Source organism: Emys orbicularis, chromosome 23 (genome assembly GCF_028017835.1).
Source record: "Emys orbicularis isolate rEmyOrb1 chromosome 23, rEmyOrb1.hap1, whole genome shotgun sequence".
Taxonomy (NCBI): Eukaryota; Metazoa; Chordata; order Testudines; family Emydidae; genus Emys; species Emys orbicularis.
In genome coordinates this window covers 14622183-14642714 of record NC_088705.1, presented here as the reverse complement: position 1 = coordinate 14642714, position 20532 = coordinate 14622183, and the positions used below count along the sequence as shown (strand labels likewise).

Genomic DNA, 20532 nt, shown 5'->3' with positions numbered 1-20532 from the left:
CACGGGGAGGAGTGACACACACACCCCTACCCACCAACCCCACGGGGAGAGGTGACACGCACACACTCCCGTGCACCTCTCTCTCAAGGGAGGTGTGTGTGACCGACTGACCTGACCCACCCTGCCTGGCGCTCTCTGCCCTTTATGCCTGGCTGGGACCCCGGGATGGACCCATCTCTCCTTGTACCTGGCGTCGCGTCTTTCCAAAGCAACACATGGGGTGTGGGGGACAAAGGGTCACATGCCCTCCCTCCCCATATTTCTGCCAGGGTTCACACCAGAATGTGGCCAGCAGCATCCTTTCAGCACTGTGGGAGGGAAGGGACGGGAGCTGCTTACAGCTGCAGGGGAGGAGAGGTGGGGAAGGGATAACCTGGCCCCCGTCTTTGCAGACCTCATATGTAGCCATCTATGGTATTTCTATGGTCCCCATTGCCGGAATGTGTCTAGACACAAATGTTGCAACAATTTCTGCTAGTGGGTAATGAATGATGACATAGAGGAACAATGGGCTCACTTTAGCGATGTCTGCTTAGAAACTGGTGCATCTTCACTAGAACCAACAGGACCAAGGAAACAAGAGCGGATATAGCCACACACATGGAAATTGAAGAAAGAAAAGCCTTAAAAAGGAGGCAAGCCCAGGTGAGACAAGAAGAACAATGCATTCTGCTACAGGAGTATGCAGAGGAAGATAAAAAAGTAACGAAAAATAACAGCCCCTGGCTTGACAAAAAACGTGAGAGAAGTCAAAGAAGTGAGGAGTGACTCGAAGAAGCTGTTCGAGGGCGTGTAAGCATTTGTCATCGCAGAGTCACAGCGACATCATAAAAACTAAAGATGGAAGATTGTTAACAATGGAAGCAGAACAAGGAGCGAGGGCCTGAACATCCACAACCAACCAGAGCCAACAGTTCCCGTCGATGGATGTGAAGAAGGTGAAGAAGTACATATCTCACTGATCGGCATTTCAGAAGCAGAAATAGAGGAAGCAATTAAGCAGTTAAAAATAGCCAAGTGCCTTGTCAAGATAAGATCGCTGCTGAAAGGCTTAATGCCGGGGAAGAGGTCATAGTACATGACATAGTACATAGTAAACTTTGTAATATAGTCTGGGAGAAGGAATTCAGCCCAGAGGAGTGGAAGAAAGATGTGATCTGTAAATTAGCAAAGTAAGGAAACCAGCTCGTGTGTGACAATGTCAAGGCATAACTTCACTTTTCCATACCCACAAAAGTGTTCTGCAGTGTACTACTGAACAGAATCAAACTGGTTATAGATGAAAAACCACATACCGAGCAAGCAGCCTGAAGTTTGAAAAGACTGTGTATAGATCACCTCTTTACACTGAGATGAATGACTGAGAAAGGGCTTGCTTACCAGTGAAAATTTGTCTTGAACTTTATAGATTTTACCAAAGCTTTCAACTGCATTCACAGAGAGGCTCTAGGGAAGATCCTGTGACAACAGGGGCTTCCTAAAAAGACAGTGTCGCTAGCTAAGATGCTGTATGAAGGTTCAAAATGCTGTGTAATGACAGAAAGTGGAGAGACCGACAGATTTGATATTGTCACTGGAGTGTGACAAGGATGCATTTTATCACCTCTTCTTTTCTGAACTGTGATAGATTATGTGATGCAAAAAGCAACACCAAAGGAAGATAAAGGAATTATATGGACTAGAAGAAAACATCGAGTTATCGACTGTGCAGATGACATTGTTCTGTTGGACACAGATGATCAAGCTATGAAAAAGACCATTATCAAGGTCAAACATGAGGGCGCAAAACTAGAGTTAAGAATCAGCCAGAAGAAAATGAAGGTCATGACTGTTGAAAGAGGAGTCAGCAATGAAGGTGCATATGTGATTGCCAGTGAAGAATTCGGCATGGCTAAAGCGTTTGTGTATCATGGAAGCACAATTAGTGCCAATGACCAACTCAAAAAGAAGGTGGAAGCAAGAATTGGGAGGCAAATGGAACCTTCTTGGGACTGGCGAATATCTGGAAAAGTAGGACATGCACACAAGAACCAAGAGACAAGTCAGACAATACCATTCTGATACTCACATTGTTATATGCTTCTGAGTCTTGGCAAATACCCCTCTACCCCGATATAACACGACCCGATATAACACAAACTCGGATATAACGTGGTAAAGCAGTGCCCTGGGGGGTGCCGGGGCTGCGCGCTCCGGCAGATCAAAGCAAGTTCGATATAACGCGGTTTCACCTATAATGCAGTACGATTTTTTTGGCTCCCGAGGGCAGCGTTATATCGGGGTAGAGGTGTACTAGGAACCCACTGAAGGAAACAATAGATTTCATAGGAGATGCTTGCGAAGAAAATGTTGTGTCTGCTGGTGGGATAAAGTACCTAGTGCCGATGTGTTACAAAGGACTGACCAGTAGACTGTAGAGACAAAGATTTGATAAAGAAGGCTGGTGTGTTTGGACATGTTGTACGGATGTCAGAAAACTGTCTTCCTAGACAAGCCCTGGATGGGATGCCAGCTAGTGGAAAACAGAAGAGAGGGAGACAACAGATGACAGATAAGAAAACCACTGAAACGCATGCTACTGGCCTGGAAACAGACTCTAATGGAGCAAGAAACGTGGCATATTAGACAGATGGAGGTGGACCTGGGCTGCCACATGTGTCATAAGGAAAGAGAGCATATAATTAATTAATTAATTCAAATAATAATAATAATACCCCAATGCAGGTTAAAGGGCATAAATACAATGGGGCATTTTCCTGCACTCGGTTTGGAGGTGAGCCACCATGTCTGTGGCATCATGTTAACTCTTATGAATTATGTCAACTCCTTTGTTCTTATATAGCTCCTGTCATCCAAGATTCTTGGGGGCGAAGGAGGCAGCATCCTCAACACAGGCTATCCAGCAACAGCAGAGCCTCTCTGTGGCAGTACCCCATGCAGACCATCCCCTCCATTGGTGGGGGAGGTGACCTATGGATCTGTATAGTCATGGGTCCACCCCCAGAAGCCAGCCTCATTCCTCCCCAGACCCCCTCTGGGCAGTCATGCTCCATGGTGCAGAGAGGGCCTGACCATCCGGCACAACTGTCCTCAATCCTGCCTTCTCTGTGCAATGAACCTGTACCGAGTTCACAAAATCCAAGGTCGTCTGTGCACCTACAGAGCAGGTGGTGGCCTTAATTAACCTCTTAAGATAGACAGGCAAGTGTTGCCATTGCCAATTCACAGATGGGGAAACTGAGGCCCAAAGAGAGGAAGTGACCTCCCAAGGTCATACAGTAGGTCAGTGGCACTGCCAGGAATAGAACCCAGGTGTCCTGTTGATTCCTAACCCCCTGGTGGGGATGTGGTTAAACTGAGGATGTACAGCAATTTTGGTAATTAAAAATTGATCCCTTTGAAATGAGCGTGACCTATAAAATACATAAACAGTTGTTAGTTGTAAAAAGCATTTCCCATTTATAGCATCAGAGCGAAGTAATATTTACCAGCTATTTAAAGCATAAAGGATAAACGTCCACTCACTGTTTTGGTCGTAAACGTTATTCAAAAGGTCTATATTTAAGGCAATCCATTTCTCCCCAGCTTCCTGCCTTTCCCATTGTTTGTTTAAGCCTTACAGAGCCCACTCTGCCAAAAACAGTATTAATTTCCTCAGGAAAGTGGTTTGACAATAAACATTCTCCCTGATAAACAACTGGACTAAATATGGCTCCTCCACTCCCTTTAAACCAGCAGTGAAACAGAATCATTGTGGGGAGAAAACATTGGAATTTGACTTTGGGTAAATGGAAGCATCAGACACAAAATTTCCCCGTGTATTTTTGAGGCTGAGTCAAGCTCAGTAAACATCAAAGGAAATCTTTTTTTTTTTATTTAATGTTAAAAGAGTGCTAAGGTATTTTGCTAAAACCGTCACGTTTTTCTGGTGGCTTGTGGGGAAGAAAGTTATGTTTACCAGAGGAACCATATTTATTTTGACTAAAATAAAAATCAACAGTAAACTACTCAGTGTTTGGCTGGCTTTCCCAACCGGAGCCTTCTCCTTTACTCCACGACTTAGGTGGCCAATTAACATGACTTTAGCCACATCTCCGGATTCCTCCTAGAAAGTATTTATGTTTGAGGACTTAGAACACAGGCAGCCATGTGTAAAATCTAACTCTGAGGGGACAGTTCCCTAAACGTTGGGGAAGTTTGGATCCAAAAACCTACAGTTGAAGCCAGCACTTCTCAACTTTTTCAGCTTGATGGTGACCCCTTATTTGAAGTAAAAAAAAAAATCATGGTGCTTTTACCTTTACTGTAAAAGAAAAATAAGGTAAATGATAACAGTGCTAAGCCTACATCATGTATTTGTGTGCGCATTTCAAAAAGGTGACCGAGAAGTCTTAATCTTGAAGAGTCAGGGTCTGTGGAGATGGGAAAACAAGATTTTCTTTGCTTAAAAGTGTAATAAAATGTTCAATGCCTCACAGCTAGAGCTGGATGGAAATCAGAAATGTCCATTTTATGGAAAATTCCAGCTTTTTGAAAACAGATATTTGGTCTGAACCAGAATGAAAAGCTAAATTTTCTTAATTTCCAGCTAAATAGACATTGAAAAAAAGAATTGATTTGAGACCATCAAAATATTGTGTTTCAACGATGTCAAAATGTTTCACATCAATGATGTCAAATTATCTTATCGCAGTAATGTCTGAATGTTTCATTTCAATAAGGTAAAAATGTTTTGTTTTAACTTTGTCATTTTCAAATCAGCGGGGCCTGATGCGATTCACCTGCGGGTACAGAAGGAATTCGCTGAAGAAATCTCAGAGCCACTCGCAATAATATTGGCGAACTCATGGATGAGAGGAGAGGTCCCGGAAGACTGGAGAAGGGCTAACGTAGGGCCCATCCTTAAAAAGGGTAAAAAGGAGGAGCCAGGAAACTATAAACCAGTCAGGCTGACTTTGATATCTAGGAAGCTACTAGATCACTGTATAGAATATTCCATTTGCAAATACCTGAAGGATAAAGGGGTGATCCCTAGCACCCAGTATGGATTTACCCAGAACAAATAATGCCAAACCAGCTTGATTTCCTTCTGTGACAGGGTAACTGGTTTGTGGATGGGGGAATGTGGTGGGCATAATATACCTGGACTTCAGCAAGGCTTCTGACACAGTGTCACATGACATTCTGATGAGTAAACTGGAGAAATGCAAGCTTAGCAGAACTGCCATTAATGGATACATAATTGGTTAAACAACTGCAAACAAAGAGTAACTATTAATAGAATGATGTCAGATTGGAGGGAGGTCTCAAGGGGGGTTCCACAGGGATCCGTTCTGGGTCTGGTGTTGTTTAACGTCTTTATTAGTGACCTGGATGAAGGAATAGAGAGCACACTGCTCAAGTTTGCAGATGACACAAAGCTGTGGGGGAGGAGGGTTTGCCAACACTTTGGAGGACAGAGCTAAAATTCAGATGGATCTCGATAAATTGGAGAACTGGGCTACAGACAACAAAATGAAATTCGGCAAAGGCAAATGTAAGGTGCTACTCTTAGGGAAGAAAATCCAAATGCACAAATACAGAATGGGGGGAAAAACTGGCTTGGCAGCAGCATTGCTGAGGAGGGTCTGGGAGTTGTGGTGGATCACAACCTCAACATTAGTCTGCAGTGCGATACTGCTGCTGCAAAAAAGCAATGGCATAGCATGAAAGTCAGAGGAGGTGAAAGGACCACTCGGTGCTGGTTAGGCCTCAGCTGGAGAACTGTGTCCAATTTTGGTCACCAAAGTATAGAAAGGATGTAGAGAAACGGGAAAGGATCCAGAGGCGAGCGACAAAGATGATCAAAGGGATGGAATGCCAGTCAGATATGAGCAAAGGCTGAAGGAAGTGGGTATGTTTAATTTGGAATAGAGCAGATTAAAAGGGGACATGAGAGCAGTCTTCAAATACTTGAAAGGCTGCCATAAAAAAGATGGAGGAATGTTGTTCTCTCTTGCCACAGAGGGCAGGACAAGAGGCAACGGGTTCAAACTACAGCACAGCAGATTTAGATGACTGGAAAAAGTGGATTCATTGGCATGTCTCAAGGGAATTGGACGGCTGAAGGAGCAGATCAGAAACAGAACTGTGTAAATGAACTCATAATGCTCTTGTGCAGCGTTTTCCAGCCACAAATCTCCAAGTGCTTTACCAAGGAAGGGGAAGTATTGTTATTTCCATGGCGCAGATGGGGAAACTGAGGCAATGAATGAGTGAATAAAATCCAGGTTTCTTGACCTCCCCCTCCTAAGCTAATGCCCTATGCTTTGAGCCACTCTGCCCCCGGGAAGCTCATTCTAATTCTGACTCCCATTCACTTGTGAGAAGAAATCGTGGCAATGATTATGCAGTGTGGGATTGCTGGCTATGGACATGCCTGGGGATCCACAGCCTTACTAGGAACTAGGAGCACCTAGGAGTCTCAGTCATGGACCAGGACCACACTGTGCTAGGCGCTGTTTAAGCACAGACCAAAAAGACAGTCCCTGCCCCAGAGAACTGACCATCTAAGTATAAGGGAAGAGACAACGGATGCAAACAGGCAGTGAAGTACAACGAAACAAGAGTCTGCATGGTAGGCTGTTATCTCAGCACACCACAGGCCTAACTGTTGACAAGTTTTTGTAGGTATCGCGGCAACGGAGAGTTTTAGGGAGGGACTGGAAGGTGGAGAATGAGGTGGCCTTGCAGGTGTTTATGGGGAGCGCCCCCCTGCAAGTGTGAGGGGCAGCAGGGGAGAAAGCACGAATATGCTTGTTGCAAAATTTAACAAGTGGACAATAGAGGCTGATGTCACTCATGTGGTGTAACCAGGATTTCCCATGGGTCAGCTGCAAAGTTAGTGTCTTTAGGCAAATGCAGCCTGAGCTCTCTTTGGAACAGAGATGTTGGCCCCTCTGTAGAAAACGTTCTTCAGGAGATGTAAAGGGTCCATGTCACAATGTGCCCAGCTCATTGCTTTTGCTATTGTCCCTTCTCCAAGGAGCCCAGGGTATAGTCTGTGAACTCTTAGGGAGGTTGGAAACAGGCATCAAAGCTGCTGATCCCCTCTTGCCTGGTTCCTTGGGGAACGTGACACTGAACTTTGCTCCTGAGCTGAACTCTTGAGTAAAATCATAGACTATAGAATCATAGAATCTCAGGGTTGGAAGGGACCTCAGGAGGTCATCTAGTCCAACCCCCTGCTCAAAGCAGGACCAATCCCCAACTAAATCATCCCAGCCAGGGCTTTGTCAAGCCTGACCTTAAAAACCTCTAAGGAAGGAGATTCCACCACCTCCCTAGGTAACCCATTCCAGTGCTTCACCACCCTCCTAGTGAAAAAGTTTTTCCTAATATCCAACCTAAACCTCCCCCACTGCAACTTGAGACCATTACTCCTTGTTCTGTCATCTGCTACCACTGAGAACAATCTAGATCCATCCTCGTTGGAACCGCCTTTCAGGTAGTTGAAAGCAGCTATCAAATCCCCCCTCATTCTTCTCTTCTGCAGACTAAGATCTACAGGGACCCCTAAGACTAAGACACTGGGCAATGTATTTCTCTTTACCAAGGAAAGCAGAGTGTGAAGGTGGTGGGAAATGGCAAAGAGGGGCTAATGCATATGAACTTTGCTATTAGCTCTAAACAGTTGACTTCAATGAGGGCAGGGTTGGTCCTAATGTAGTACCTTGATTCAAAGCTCCTTAGAAATAGAAGGAATGCGCCGGAGCTAGTATTTGAAACAAGTGCTTCTTCAGTAAAGAGGTGTGTGTGCGTTTGAGAGGGAGAGAGAACAATCTTCTATGCTTCTGGAATCATGAAGCCTACAATAGCTGCACTACGGAATGGGGCCAGCTTAATCCTTTAATGGTTTGTCTGTTTGTGTTGTGAGTGGCCTTGGGAAGAGCCCTAAATGCATATTTTCCCCTGGAAATATTGGATCCAGTGTTTTAGTTTTCTGAGGCCCAGGCAAAAATTATGGTTCATATTTTAAAAATAAACATTTATTTTAAAGATCTATAAATGCAGACGTAGAGTATCCAAAATGCCTCTGCCCTCACCCTGTTTTCAAAGCTTTAATGTTGTGTGTGTGCCCCAACCTCCGTAGTGAAAAGTTTCACCTGAAATGTATTTATCTTTCTTTGCTAATTAGCAGAAAAATGACACAGAGAAACTTTATATTTTCTTCGGCAAGAACGGCCATAGAGACTTCATTTATGGAGGGAACTGAATGATCGCCATTCATGGCCAGCAATACTGTCTGCACCAAGAGTTCTTTGTGTGCCGAGCAGAGCAAAAGGAAAAAATATATATATTATATATATAAAAATGGGGGTGGAAGCAAAAAACACGTCTTTTAATTCCATTTTGTTCCCTGATACTATTTGTAGTTATATGTGTGTGTGTGTGTGTGTGTGTGTGGGAGGGGGGGTTATATGTGTGTGTCTGCAAGTGTGTGGGTGTATGTGTGTGAATGTATATATGAGTGTACAAATGCATTTGTGTGGATGTATATTTGTGTGTGCCAATGTAGATATTATAATAATACCTAGCTCTTATATATAGCTGTGTGTGTGCATGCATACATATATGTGTGTGTTTTCCCATGATAACCTGCAGCCAAATTCTCCCACTCTTGTTCACCTTAAATAGCAATTCCTCGGTGAATCAGCCTCATTTATCTCAATGGCGTGACCTGTGAAATAAGATGCTACTCACCATGAGCAAGAGCAGCAGATTTGGGGCCCCGGGGTATGGAGCATGGGCCAACTGACTCGGGCTCATGGGGATCTTGCGATGTGGCTAAAAATAGCAGTGTAGATGTTCAGGCTGGGGCTAAAACCTGCCGAGATGGGACGATCTCAGAGCCCGGGCTCCCTCCTGCAAAGTTTTTTTGGCGAGTTTATCCATTTCTCATCAATACGTTGATGGCTTTGGAATGTCCTGGCCAGCTCTTCTAAGGCCAGACTGTGCTTTCCTTACTAACGACTCACTTGAGTAGCGCCTTGTTCTGTGTGATGTCCCATTGATTTCAGTGTGTGTGTGGGGGGGGGGCAGGGGAGCGCACTTGTGGAGTAAATCGCTACTCAGCATAAGGGTGGCGGAATTGGCCTCCTCTGGATCTGAAGGTGGTTTGCTGAGTCTCGGGGTCATACAGCGCAGGTGAAATGAATCAATGCTTAAGGACATGAATGGATGGCTGGAGAGATGAGACTGGCAGATCACTTGCAGCCTAAAGGCATTTATCAACCAACATGGAAGTATTATTATAGTTAAAAAAAATACTGCACTACTTTGTGATGAATCCATCCGCTTACTATTAATGTAGCCCGCTAAATTTGCATAGTGCTTTATGGATACTGAAGAAATCTGATTCCTATTCACCCAGCGCATCATGGGTTTTATTTGTCTATTTAGATCGTCAGCTGCTTGTGGCAGGCACGGTATCTTCGTCTAGGTTTGGGCAGAACCGTGCCCCCTGCTAAAAACAATAAATCATACAGTATTCTAATCTATTTATTTATCTAGGTTTACTAATCTGTCTACCTATCTATCTATCTATCCTTTGCTATTGATATCTCCTGGTTTACTTCTCTCTCTTTTCGGTATCCCAAAGAGTACAATTTTATAATGGATGTAACAATTTCCCTCTGAAATTAACTCATTCTGTTTCACATTACCTGGACTATGTCTCACTAAGCTGTGATTCCAATCCTTTCATTCCCCTCTGCTCCCCCACTCCTACTTTAGCAGATTGATATTTTGGCCTGCAGATTATTAAAAAGGAGTGTGTGTGGCAGGGGAGGGGGGGCCCACCACAAGGCAGATGTTTCCTAAATCCTGAGGGCTGCGTTTCATGTGCCGAGCTGGATGTCTAAGGGATGGTTTGTGTGACCTTGTTCGTGTCCCACGCTCCCACCCCCTCCAGTCTCAGGCTCAGGAAGGATGCTAGCCCCATACACCGCAGACCGTTTACTGAGTGGTGCAACCATCAGGCTGTGCAGATTAAAGCCAGTGAAAGACAGGTTAACCCCTTTCCCCAACCTGGTTTCACTGGCCCCACTGTCAAGGTCTCAGATTCTCCACATTCCAGGCAGTAGCGGGTCCCCTTTCTTACTTCCCATCCCCTAGCCAAGCAATGAACCCCTTGTGGAAAGCCCCAGGGGCGGGGCAAAGCCAGGCGACCCTTCGTGTCATTCAAAGTTTTCTTCTTCTTTTTCTCCCTCCCCGCCTCCAACCTTGCCCTTCCCCCAGGTATGTCAGAGGCTGGCCTGCTGCCTCTCTGAGGAGTGGCATGTTAATACCTCTGGCCCAAGCCTCTTGCCTGTCACTCTGTCTCCAGCTTCTGAGCAAACATGGACAGGATTTTCTCTGGCTTCTTGCTCTCTGCGCTTCTTCTCTTCCAGGACCATGGCGTTTACGGGGCTCCCCCTCAGCCCAGAGGTAAGTGAAGAGGTCAGTTTGGTTGTGGTACCTTCTCGTCACCCGAAGCCATCCTGCTAGGGCAGATGCGAACACCGGGGGGAGAAAAGGAGAAAAACGACACCAAACATTGCAGGGCTGTACAAAGAATCTTTTGCAAATAGTTGACCAAGGCAGCAAGATCCTGATGTCTGTGCTGCGTTCTCCTGCTTGCTTCGTTACTTAGGAATAATAGCCGTGTGAATGGCACAGACACCGTTAACAGAAAGCTGCTTCAGTGTGTCTTCAGCATAGTATCAGGTCCAGTTCCTTTTAGCTGGAGGAGGCACTGCCATTAAAGGGGCTGTCCTGTGTCCTCTTTATCTCCTGAACAGAACTCGCTTCTTCTCTCAAAGCATTCCTCAAAACGCTGGTTTTGTTTGGGGAATTCAAGGAGCGAATTGGCCTGGATTGATCAGACATTCCTAGCTCTGGTTCCCCTTTCCCAGTAAAAAGCAACAGAGGGTCCTGTGGCACCTTTAAGACTAACAGAAGTATTGGGAGCATAAGCTTTCGTGGGTAAGAACCTCACTTCTTCAGATGCAAGTAAAGTGGAATCTTTCCCAGTAAAGTGGAATGGATTGGTTTTGAGGTTGGTCCTTATTAAGGTTTTAATGTAGTCCTTTTTCAAGCAAACTTCCAGTGAATTCCCTTCAGTTTGTTGAAGTCAATGGTAGATTTTGCCTGAATTGGGATGACAGGATTTGCCTTAGAGACAAGCTGCCCAAGAGATACCCTGTGAGGGTATCAAAGAAGGACGGTTAATTTTAATGTCTGCAAATCCCCATTTCCCAGCTACAAAATACTTGACAATGGTAGGCAGCCAGTGTGCTGAGTTCAGTGCCTATCATGCTAAACAATACTGTCATATTGTTTCCTTGTACTCCCAGTCTGTCCGTCTGCACCTGTTATCTCTGGTCTTTGGGGCAGGGGCTGTCGGCTTGTTCTGGGTTTGTAAAACACCTAGTACAGTGAGGTTCTGGCCCATGTTGGGGGCTCTGAGGCACTGTGGTATTACAAATAATATATAACAAATGAATGAGTGTTGAATTCAAAAGGAAAAGCAAATAGTGAAAAAGGTTTGTAAAAATGGTAAAGAAATCAGTCCATTAACTGATCCGGTAGGGACTGGATGAAGTTACAGACGACAATTAATGTTCAGCCAACCTGCGGAACTCATGGCTGCAGGAGGTGGTCAAGACAAATATTGGGGTTGAGTGATTTTAGGATATTTTAAAACATTTATACCTGTGCAGCTCACAGCAATGATCAGGGTGATGTGACTATATGCTGTAGGGCATAAGGTAGCCACTTAGAGAAAGGAACGTTCTTTCCAGGCTGCCTAACTGATCAGATTTGTGAAGAGAAGGTATCTCTATACCTGAACCATCCAGTACAAGATATTACCAGAGTCAGGAAATGATAGATGGACCATTCATCCAATCCACTATATTTCTAGTATGACTGAATGCTGCTTGCAACATAAACATGTTTTAATTCTGAGTTATCAAGAGTTTTCTGTTTCTTCTAATTAATACAGCACCATGGTGCTTCCCCAAACTCTGTTTCATTGCCATAAGGGCTTGACTATTATAAAAGTTATTACAGAATAAAGTAGACAGAGGATTTAAAGTGGAGTATCTACTTTGGAATAAGTCCACATGTGGACATTCTTATTCCAAAATATAAGTGTTGTTTTTGGTTTAATTTAATCCACTTCCAAAATCAATGAAGCTATTTTGGAAAAAGGCACTCTTATGCCAGAATGAAAGTGTCCATATGTGGAGTTATTCTGGACGAATTGTTCTGGAATAGCTCTTCCTGAGTAGCTCCATGTGTAGACAAGCCCTTAGGGGAGACTAGGGAGCCTTCTGGGGCTGGACACAATTAGCTAGACTTGCTTTTGATTTTCCAATACTCTCTCTTTATTTCCCCATAAACACATTTTAATTTCATAAGAAGAGATTAAAAAAAAAAGTTGTTTGGGACAAAAATACAAAAGTGCTTTGCGAAAAAGTTGATTCCAAAATCTTTTATTGCTCAGTCAGTCCTTATCCCACACTTCAATGCTTTGGTACCACACTTCTTTCTTGGCAGCAGTTAACAATTAAAAAAAAATGGTGGTTAGGTCACTGGAGTGGGAATCAGGAGACCTATTGTCCGTTCCTTGATCCACCAGGGACATACTGCATGACCTTGGGCAAAGCTCAGTGCCTCCGTTTCCCTACCTGTAAAATGGGTATAATGACACTTCATAAAGTTCTTTTTTGGTCTAAGAATTAAAGCACTATGTAAGCCTGATTATAAACAGATGTTTTCTATTTCCTGCAATGAAATATGGCTGTGAAGTGAAACCAAGCCCCTGAGGTAAATGGTTACTTTTCAATGGCAACCACTATGTCCTACTGACTAACTCCTCCTTGAATCCCTTCTGCACATTGCGTTGTTTAGAGATACATTATTCTGAAGCCAGTGACACATTCAGCCCTAGCATCTTTCAGGAAACTCACCTGATGAGCTGTCTTCATGGATGTACAGCGGGATATTTGTTTTCATATGTCTAATAGCGTGAGAGATCAGTTACATTTCACACTGATGACCAACTTCTAAATCTATGTCTTAATTTTAGACAGACTTGCTGGTCAAAAAGCTTGCGTGTAACAATCTGCCAACAAAGTCTGACAGAACTTTTCCCCTGTATCACAGAACCTGTATCCTCCCCCTGTGTGAAAATGAAATATTAACAGAGCACATGAGAACAGAACCTCACAGAGGCAGGCTAAATGGGGCAATTTGGGGAAATGTTCATAAAAAATATCAACCCTTTTTATTTTATTTTATTTTTTTTGGTCACAATTTGAAATGATGAAAAATGTCATCAAAATGGTCAGTTTTGAGAAATTCCATCCAGCTGCACTCCAGAGCATCTTGACCACCAATAGTTTTCTCCATCATGTTTGTTATTGATCTTACCAAGGAAACAGAGAAGTTACATGGGAAATATGTAGTCTTAGGTCAATCTATTTTACATTTTCACACCGATTCTCTTGTCTAGTGCAGCCTTACTCTTTACAGTATAATCACCAGTGCTTTGTGATGTGATACCAATAGGAAAAGTTGTGCTTTAATGCAGTGGCTCTCAACCTTTCCAGATTACTGTACCGCTTTCAGGAGTCTGATTTGTCTTGCGTACCCCCAAGTTACACCTCACTAAAAACTATTTACTTACACAGACATAAACATACAAAAGTGTCACAGCACACTGTTATTGAAAAATTGCTGACTTTCTCATTTTTACCATATAATTATAAAATAAATCAACTGGGCTATAAACATTGTATTTACATTTCATTGTACAGTATATAGAGTAGTACAAACAAGTCATTGTATGCTAGTGCTTTTTATGTAGCCTGTTGTAAAACCAGGCAAATATCTAGATGAATTGATGTACCCCCTGGAAGACCTCTGTGTACTCCCAGGAATACATGTACCCCTAGTTGAGAACCACTGCTTTAAGTGTTATACCAGGGGGTTGTATGAGTCAGGACTCCTGGGTTCTGTTTCCACCTCTACTGACCCCCTGGAGCTTTGAGGTAGTTATTTAATGGCTAGGTGTGCCTCTGTTTATCTATCTCTGAAATGGAAATAACAATACCTATTGCACAGACTTGTTGTGGGAATTTATGTATTAATTTTTGCAAAGCGTTTGAAGGGCATCTGAGAAAGGTGCTTCAAACAATTGGTCTGCTCCACTGCTGTTTTACTCCAGTGTGACTGCACTGAGTTTCATCAGCATAACAGCATAAAACTGGAGTGGTGAATCCAGCCCCACAAATGCCAAATATTATTATCTCCTTATCTCTGCATTATAAGTACGCGTATTTGTACATGGTGTTATGTTTTTTAACCAATAAAAATATTTTTCTTGTACACAAAGTAAAAGCACATTTATAAACATTGATTAATTAGTTCCCACTTTGCCCCATGAGATAAGTAAATATTTATCATCATCCCATTGGTTTTACAAATGGGGAAACTGAGTCACAGGGAGGTGAGATGACTTGCCCAGTGTCATGCAGAGCAATGACCCAGCTTTGACCCACGAGACCTCACTCCCTGTCACCTACAAAGACCCATGCATAGAAGCTAGGAGCCCTGATTCAGAATCCTCTGTTGTAACCTGCATCTGTCCCGCTTACCCTCTTCTCCCCACTTTCCTGCCCCCTCACTTGCCTTCTCTCCAGTGTCCCCTCTCCCTTCACATTTCTTTCTATTTAGTGGATTCCCTCCTAACTAAAATCAGCCCCCTAAGGTGCCATTTGCTGCTGCCCCATTGTTCACTCTGCTGGTGTGTTCTACCCTTCCCCCACCCTGGATCTGTCTGATTGTTTCGGTTGTAAGCTCTCTGGAGCTACAAATAGGACCTAGGTGTCCTGACACCCAGGTCTCTGCCATAACCCCGTAGAACCCTGTCTCCCCACAAGAACCAGGAAGTCTTGAATCCCCAGCATCCTGCTCTGACCGCCGAACTTCACTATTTGTTCCCGGAGCCTTATTTCTTCCTCTTTCTCCTCCCACTTTTCTCGTGCAGGTGCTCTGTGTAGGACGAGACCCACCGACCTGGTGTTCATCATAGACAGCTCCCGCAGTGTGCGCCCCCATGAATTTGAGCAGGTCAAAGTCTTCTTGTCCCAGGTCATCGAGTCCCTCGATGTGGGCCCCAATGCCACTCGGGTGGGGGTGATCAATTATGCCAGCACAGTCAAGAACGAGTTCTCCCTCAAGACCCACTGGACCAAAGCCAGCCTGCTGCAAGCAGTCCGCAAGATCAAGCCGCTCTCCACGGGCACCATGACGGGCTTGGCGATCCAGTTTGCCATCAATAGGGCATTCAGCGACTCAGAAGGGGCCCGGGTGAGGTCTCCTGAGATTAACAAGGTAAGTGAGTTATCTGCTGAGCTGCTGCACTGGGAGAAGTCAGTGTTACTCTCGCTGACGGCGATACCCCTCCCACCCATCCCACTTCCTTCTGTCTAATCAGAGACTGGAAACGTTGAAGAAAATGGCCAAAGCCCCACACAAAATATTCTGGATGGGGGGAAAGTGATTGTTATCTCTGTGGCAATGGCCGTCTTTACTAATATCCCATCCAAGGAAACTACACTAAAGGACCTTTAATTTTGCAGTGGCAAGGAGGCTGGTTTTCTAAGACAGACTGCGCAACTGAGGACTCAATTGTCATTGAAAGTTAGTGGGATCTTTGTCTCGGATCCTCAAAGGTATGTAGGCGCCTAATTCCCATTTATTTCAATGGGAATTAGGCACCTAACTCACTTTGACGATCTGGGCCTTGATGCCTCACTCCTCTTTGTGCCTTTGAAAAACCCCCACTTCGAACTCACAAGGTAGGAAATGTCACAATTAAGGTTGCCCTGGAAACCTTAATTCTCCCACCCTCCAGCCCACTCCTTGTCTGTCTTGACTATTGAGATTCAAGCTCTTTGGGGCAGAGACCTCCTCTTTCTCTGTGCATGTAGTGAGTGTGGGGCAGTGAGATCATGGTCTAGGTTGGTATTTAATATAAGAACATAAGAACAGTCATACCGGATCAGACCAAAGGTCCCTTTAGCCCAGTATCCTGTCTTCTGAATGAACAGAACAGGTAATCATCAAGTAATCCATCCATCCCCTGTCACCCATTCCCAGCTTCTGGCAAACAGAGGCTAGGGACACCATCCCTGCCCATCCTGGCTAATAGCCATTGATGGACCTATCCTCCACGAACTTACCTAGTTCTTTTTTGAAGCCCTCCCATATAACAACAACAGCATCTGCCTTCCCCTGACTCGTCACCTCTGAATTTGGCTACACCTGCCTCAGCTCAGTGACAGCCGGGGGAAACCTCTCCCTTCTGTGCATGCAGAAAGCTCGTTTCATTAACAGCTTGCGTTTTAACTAAACATTAGTCATGACGCAGCCTAGGCCCGCATGCTGGCTCCCCATGCGCTCTGCTAGCAAGACAGGAGCAGAAAAATAAGCAAGGGCTTAACATGGGCAACCAGAGCTTCCGTCCCAACCAATCAGGAAACCAGCTGTTTGAAGAAGGTTTTTTTCCCCCAACTCTAAAATTTCTGGAATGTCAGTTTCTTTCCTTTCTCCTCTGCTGCTAGCAGAGGAACGGGGAAGCCAGCAATGTGGAGTAGTGCAAAAAGGAGAGGGTAAAGAAGCCAAAGGCAGCAAAAACAAACAAACAAAAAACCCAACAACCAACAAAGCCTAAATGCAAGAAATGCACTCTCGTAAAAATGTGACCGCACCTGAAAAAACAAATCAACAGCCTGTTTTAAAGGCTGTGATAGCTAGAAATTAACCAGACACTACTGAACAATGATGCCAATGGGTGGGGATCAGATCTCTCCACATAACTCTAGCATTGGCACACCTAACAAATATGAATGGATTTACCTCACATCACTCTTTTATCCCCAAGTTCACAGAGGGGAAACTGAGGCACAGACATTGAAGGCGGGATTTTCAAAAGCACTCAGTATTTTGGTCTAAGTCTTACTGACTTAGTGGGAGCACATTTGTGCCAAAATTGAGCACTTTTGAAAATCTAACTTTCCCAAAGTCACACGGTAAGTCTGTGGCAGAGTTAGGTATTGAACTATATCTTCTGAAGCTCAGTCCGGTGCCATAATCACAAAAACATCCTTCCTGTAGAAGTGAGAGCAGGGGCCTGGAAGCCAGGATTCCTGGCTTCTGTTCTCACTTTTGCCACTGACTGAGTGTGTGACTTTGGGCAAGGCACTTAGGGACGAAGTGTTGCCAGGTGTAAAATGGTGTAAAGTGTAATAACCTTTTTCTCCCACACAGGGTGTTACCAAGCCTAATTTTAATGATACTTCATGCCTAATGTAATGACACTCACCTCACCAATGGATATAAGGCAGTGCATAATAGCTTGGTATTATTATTACTATTATTATTAATAATAATAATTAATGTTTGTAAAGTGCTTTGAAATCCTGGGATGATCCTGGTTGTGATTCTGGCCAAGTTCGTGCAAATAGAGTAAGAATGGACTCAACTTTAATCTTTTTTGGAGATTCAAAATTGTTCATTCTGTCCCACAGGTACATTTTGTCTTTCACTGCTTTCAGGTGTTACTCATGGAAACAGAAATGGTAAATTACTCAAGAGAGGCAACCTGGGGTGATGTATCTATCCCTGTTAGAAACAGGACAGCTATCTAATGTATTGTGTTTACACAATACAATACAATTGTGTTTATCCCGTTCGCTGAAACATAGTATCTAGGTGCTGATTCAATGGTATTTGCAGCCCAAGTCCCAAATGGCTTCAAACTCATCTGGGCTCTTTCAGACTCAACCGTCCTTCGGGCCTTTTGGAACTTGTCCATCACTGGGTTAAAAGAGGAGATTTTAGAGTCTTCTCCCTTGCCCCCAGGGCCAGATTAAAATGAAATAAGGCAGAGATCCACCAGCAGTCCGGAAATGCACAAAACACATCGATTGCATCTCCCACCTCATCATCTCTGCTTTCCCTCCATGTATGGAATTTTCCACCCCGTGAGCTTTTAGAAGCCCATCACTTCTCCAGTCCTCATCCCTGTGGACACTTTTGACAAAAATGATTTTTTTCCCCCGATTGGCCAACATTTTTCACGTTTTTATCCAAACAATCAAAACCCTCAAATTCTTCAGTTTAAAAATGTAAAATTTGATTTCCAGTGATTGAAAATGGCCCTGTTTTGTCTAAGAAAATCCATGTCAAATGTTCTATATGCACTCCATGCCTGTGGATGGGGCATGCGGGCCCTTGTCACTGAATGCAGTGCTGTGCACACACATCCTCTGACTGGCCGCTACATGTCTAGCATTGCCAGCTTCCAGGCCAACAGGGGTGGTAAGGAAACTCCTGCATCGCAGAGAGCAGCTCCTTAGAGCCCACTGCTCCTTCATCCCACACTTGAAGCCTCCTTCTGAATGCAGAGCCTGGGGCATCAAAATTCCTGCTTTAATCTGCTAGGGAACTCTTCTCCCCTCCCCCAGAGCTTTATTCCCTGAAGCCAGGCAGCCTGAATGAATTGGCAGTGGTCCTGTGGAACTGGGAATAGCTTCAGAGGAAACATTTCCTAGGACAGGTTTAAGCCTCCCTCCTCTCTGAACCTGACCTACAGCTCACCCCCTAAAGAGCAGTTCTGCTTCTCGCATGAAAAGGTTTATCCCCAGCAAGACCTTTCCAGGGAGAGACAGTAGTAGCAGTGGGAGCAGGGGACACGAGGGAAGGATATTAACGTTTCCCACAAAGCTCTCCTGTCAGTTAGCTAGTAGCCCAGCGCAGCTTGGAGGTGTCAAACTCTACTGTGAAAACTCAATGAAATAGGGACAAAGACAGGGCCTCCTTTCAGCTGGGTCTCCCTAGCAAACACAGTTGTTACTTCACTGAGAGATGGCTGGGCATGTTCCGAACTCTTAGGTAGCTTTGTGCTCGGTGTAATATGATTTTACTTTATTATGTGCTAAAGAACAGTGCACTGTATTGTCTGATACTGGCCTTTGGGGAGAGAATGCCAAGCAGATACTGACATTCCTCCTAGCCTGTCTACAATGGATAATTCACAGTGTAACAATAAAATAATTAAAAAAATGAAAACCCAGCAACCACCTGCTACAGTATTTTTGTCTGGTCTTAGGAACAGCCATTGCAAAAACCCAAAGCAGAGCAGAAAACAATGGACTAGATTCCTTCCTGGTGTAAGTTAATGGGAGATGCTCCATGACTCTTTATACCAGGGATGGATTTGGTCCCATTTTTGTGATAAGGAAAAAAGTTAACGACTACCTAGTTAGTTATTTTTGGCTCTATCACAAATTATCCCCCCCCCCTTCTCTGAGAAGCCATTCTGTAATAATGATGATGCAAGACTAAAATGGGGTCAAAATATTTTTATTTAAACATTTTTTTAAAAAGAGAAATGTTTTTTCTGTCCAAAGAAACATTTTTGTGGAAAATTTTCATTTTAGTCAAAATGTGCCTGTTTATTAGCACTAAAAGAGCATGCAAATTTTTAACTGAACAATTTTACATTTTTGGAAAATAAATTAATTTGTGGTTTTTAAAAATTAATAAATTTTCATTGGTTGAAAGTTTTCAGTTTGGTCATCTTAATGAGAGAATGTAAACCAAACATTTCTCGATTTTTTTTGTCTTCTGGGAGAAAAATATATATCAAATGTTTGGATTTTAAAGCTCCAGCCCCCCCTCCCCCCAATATTTCAGGTTTTGGATTTGGTTATTCATTGACAAAGAAATGAACAAAAAAGTTTGGGAAATATCTAGAAAAACCAACAGTTAAAGATCACCACACAAAACATTAGCATTGCTTTCTCTGCGGTATGGAGGATCGAGTCTCACTCAATGAATCCAGATCACAAGTGCCCTGATTCAAAACCAAAAGCTCCTCAAACCCCACTGAGCTGAACAATCCAGCTTGACTTGTCTTGCTTCTTACACCTCTATTGATAACCAGGAAGCTGCAGTTGGAACTGACTGGGCAGGGTGAGGTAGTACAGAACCCAGCTCCCAGAGGTGTATCAACTCCTGCTGGACTACTGGGAGTAACACTTGCTTTTGCAAATGAGATCAGCAGTTGTGACTCACAGGATGGAGAGCAGATTCATCTCTGGTTTCACTCTGCTGAAGTTAAAGGTGTTATGTCAGGGATCAGTTTGGTCCATGACATGCAAGAAGGTCCTGTTTTACAGTCGCTTTTCCAACCATAATCAGAATTCAGCTGAAGGATCTGAGTGTGTGTGGTATAAGTGTGTACACACACACACACACAATATGGACTGATATATAGAAGTCAGGGACTCTTATTTAATTCCCTAGTTCTTGTCTTTGAAACAGAAACCGGGACTTAGATTTGTGCTATTGCTGCATCATTGCAGATGGGCAGAAACTTCAGCTGCCTTGCAATTCACTTGTGTGTGTCCTCCGCAAGTAAACCATTCAAGCCAA

The 20532-nt window shown here is 43.9% G+C and overlaps 1 protein-coding gene across 1 annotated transcript in view; it reads left to right on the top strand.

Annotated features, from left to right (window-relative positions):
- Positions 1 to 10379: 10379 nt before the first annotated feature.
- MATN1 (matrilin 1) overlaps positions 10380 to 20532 on the top strand; it is a 38574-nt gene continuing 28421 nt past the window's right edge. The window contains exons 1-2 of the mRNA XM_065421764.1: positions 10380 to 10467; positions 15077 to 15423. Coding sequence (XP_065277836.1) covers positions 10380 to 10467; positions 15077 to 15423 — 435 coding nt within the window. The remainder of the gene's footprint in view (positions 10468 to 15076; positions 15424 to 20532) is intronic.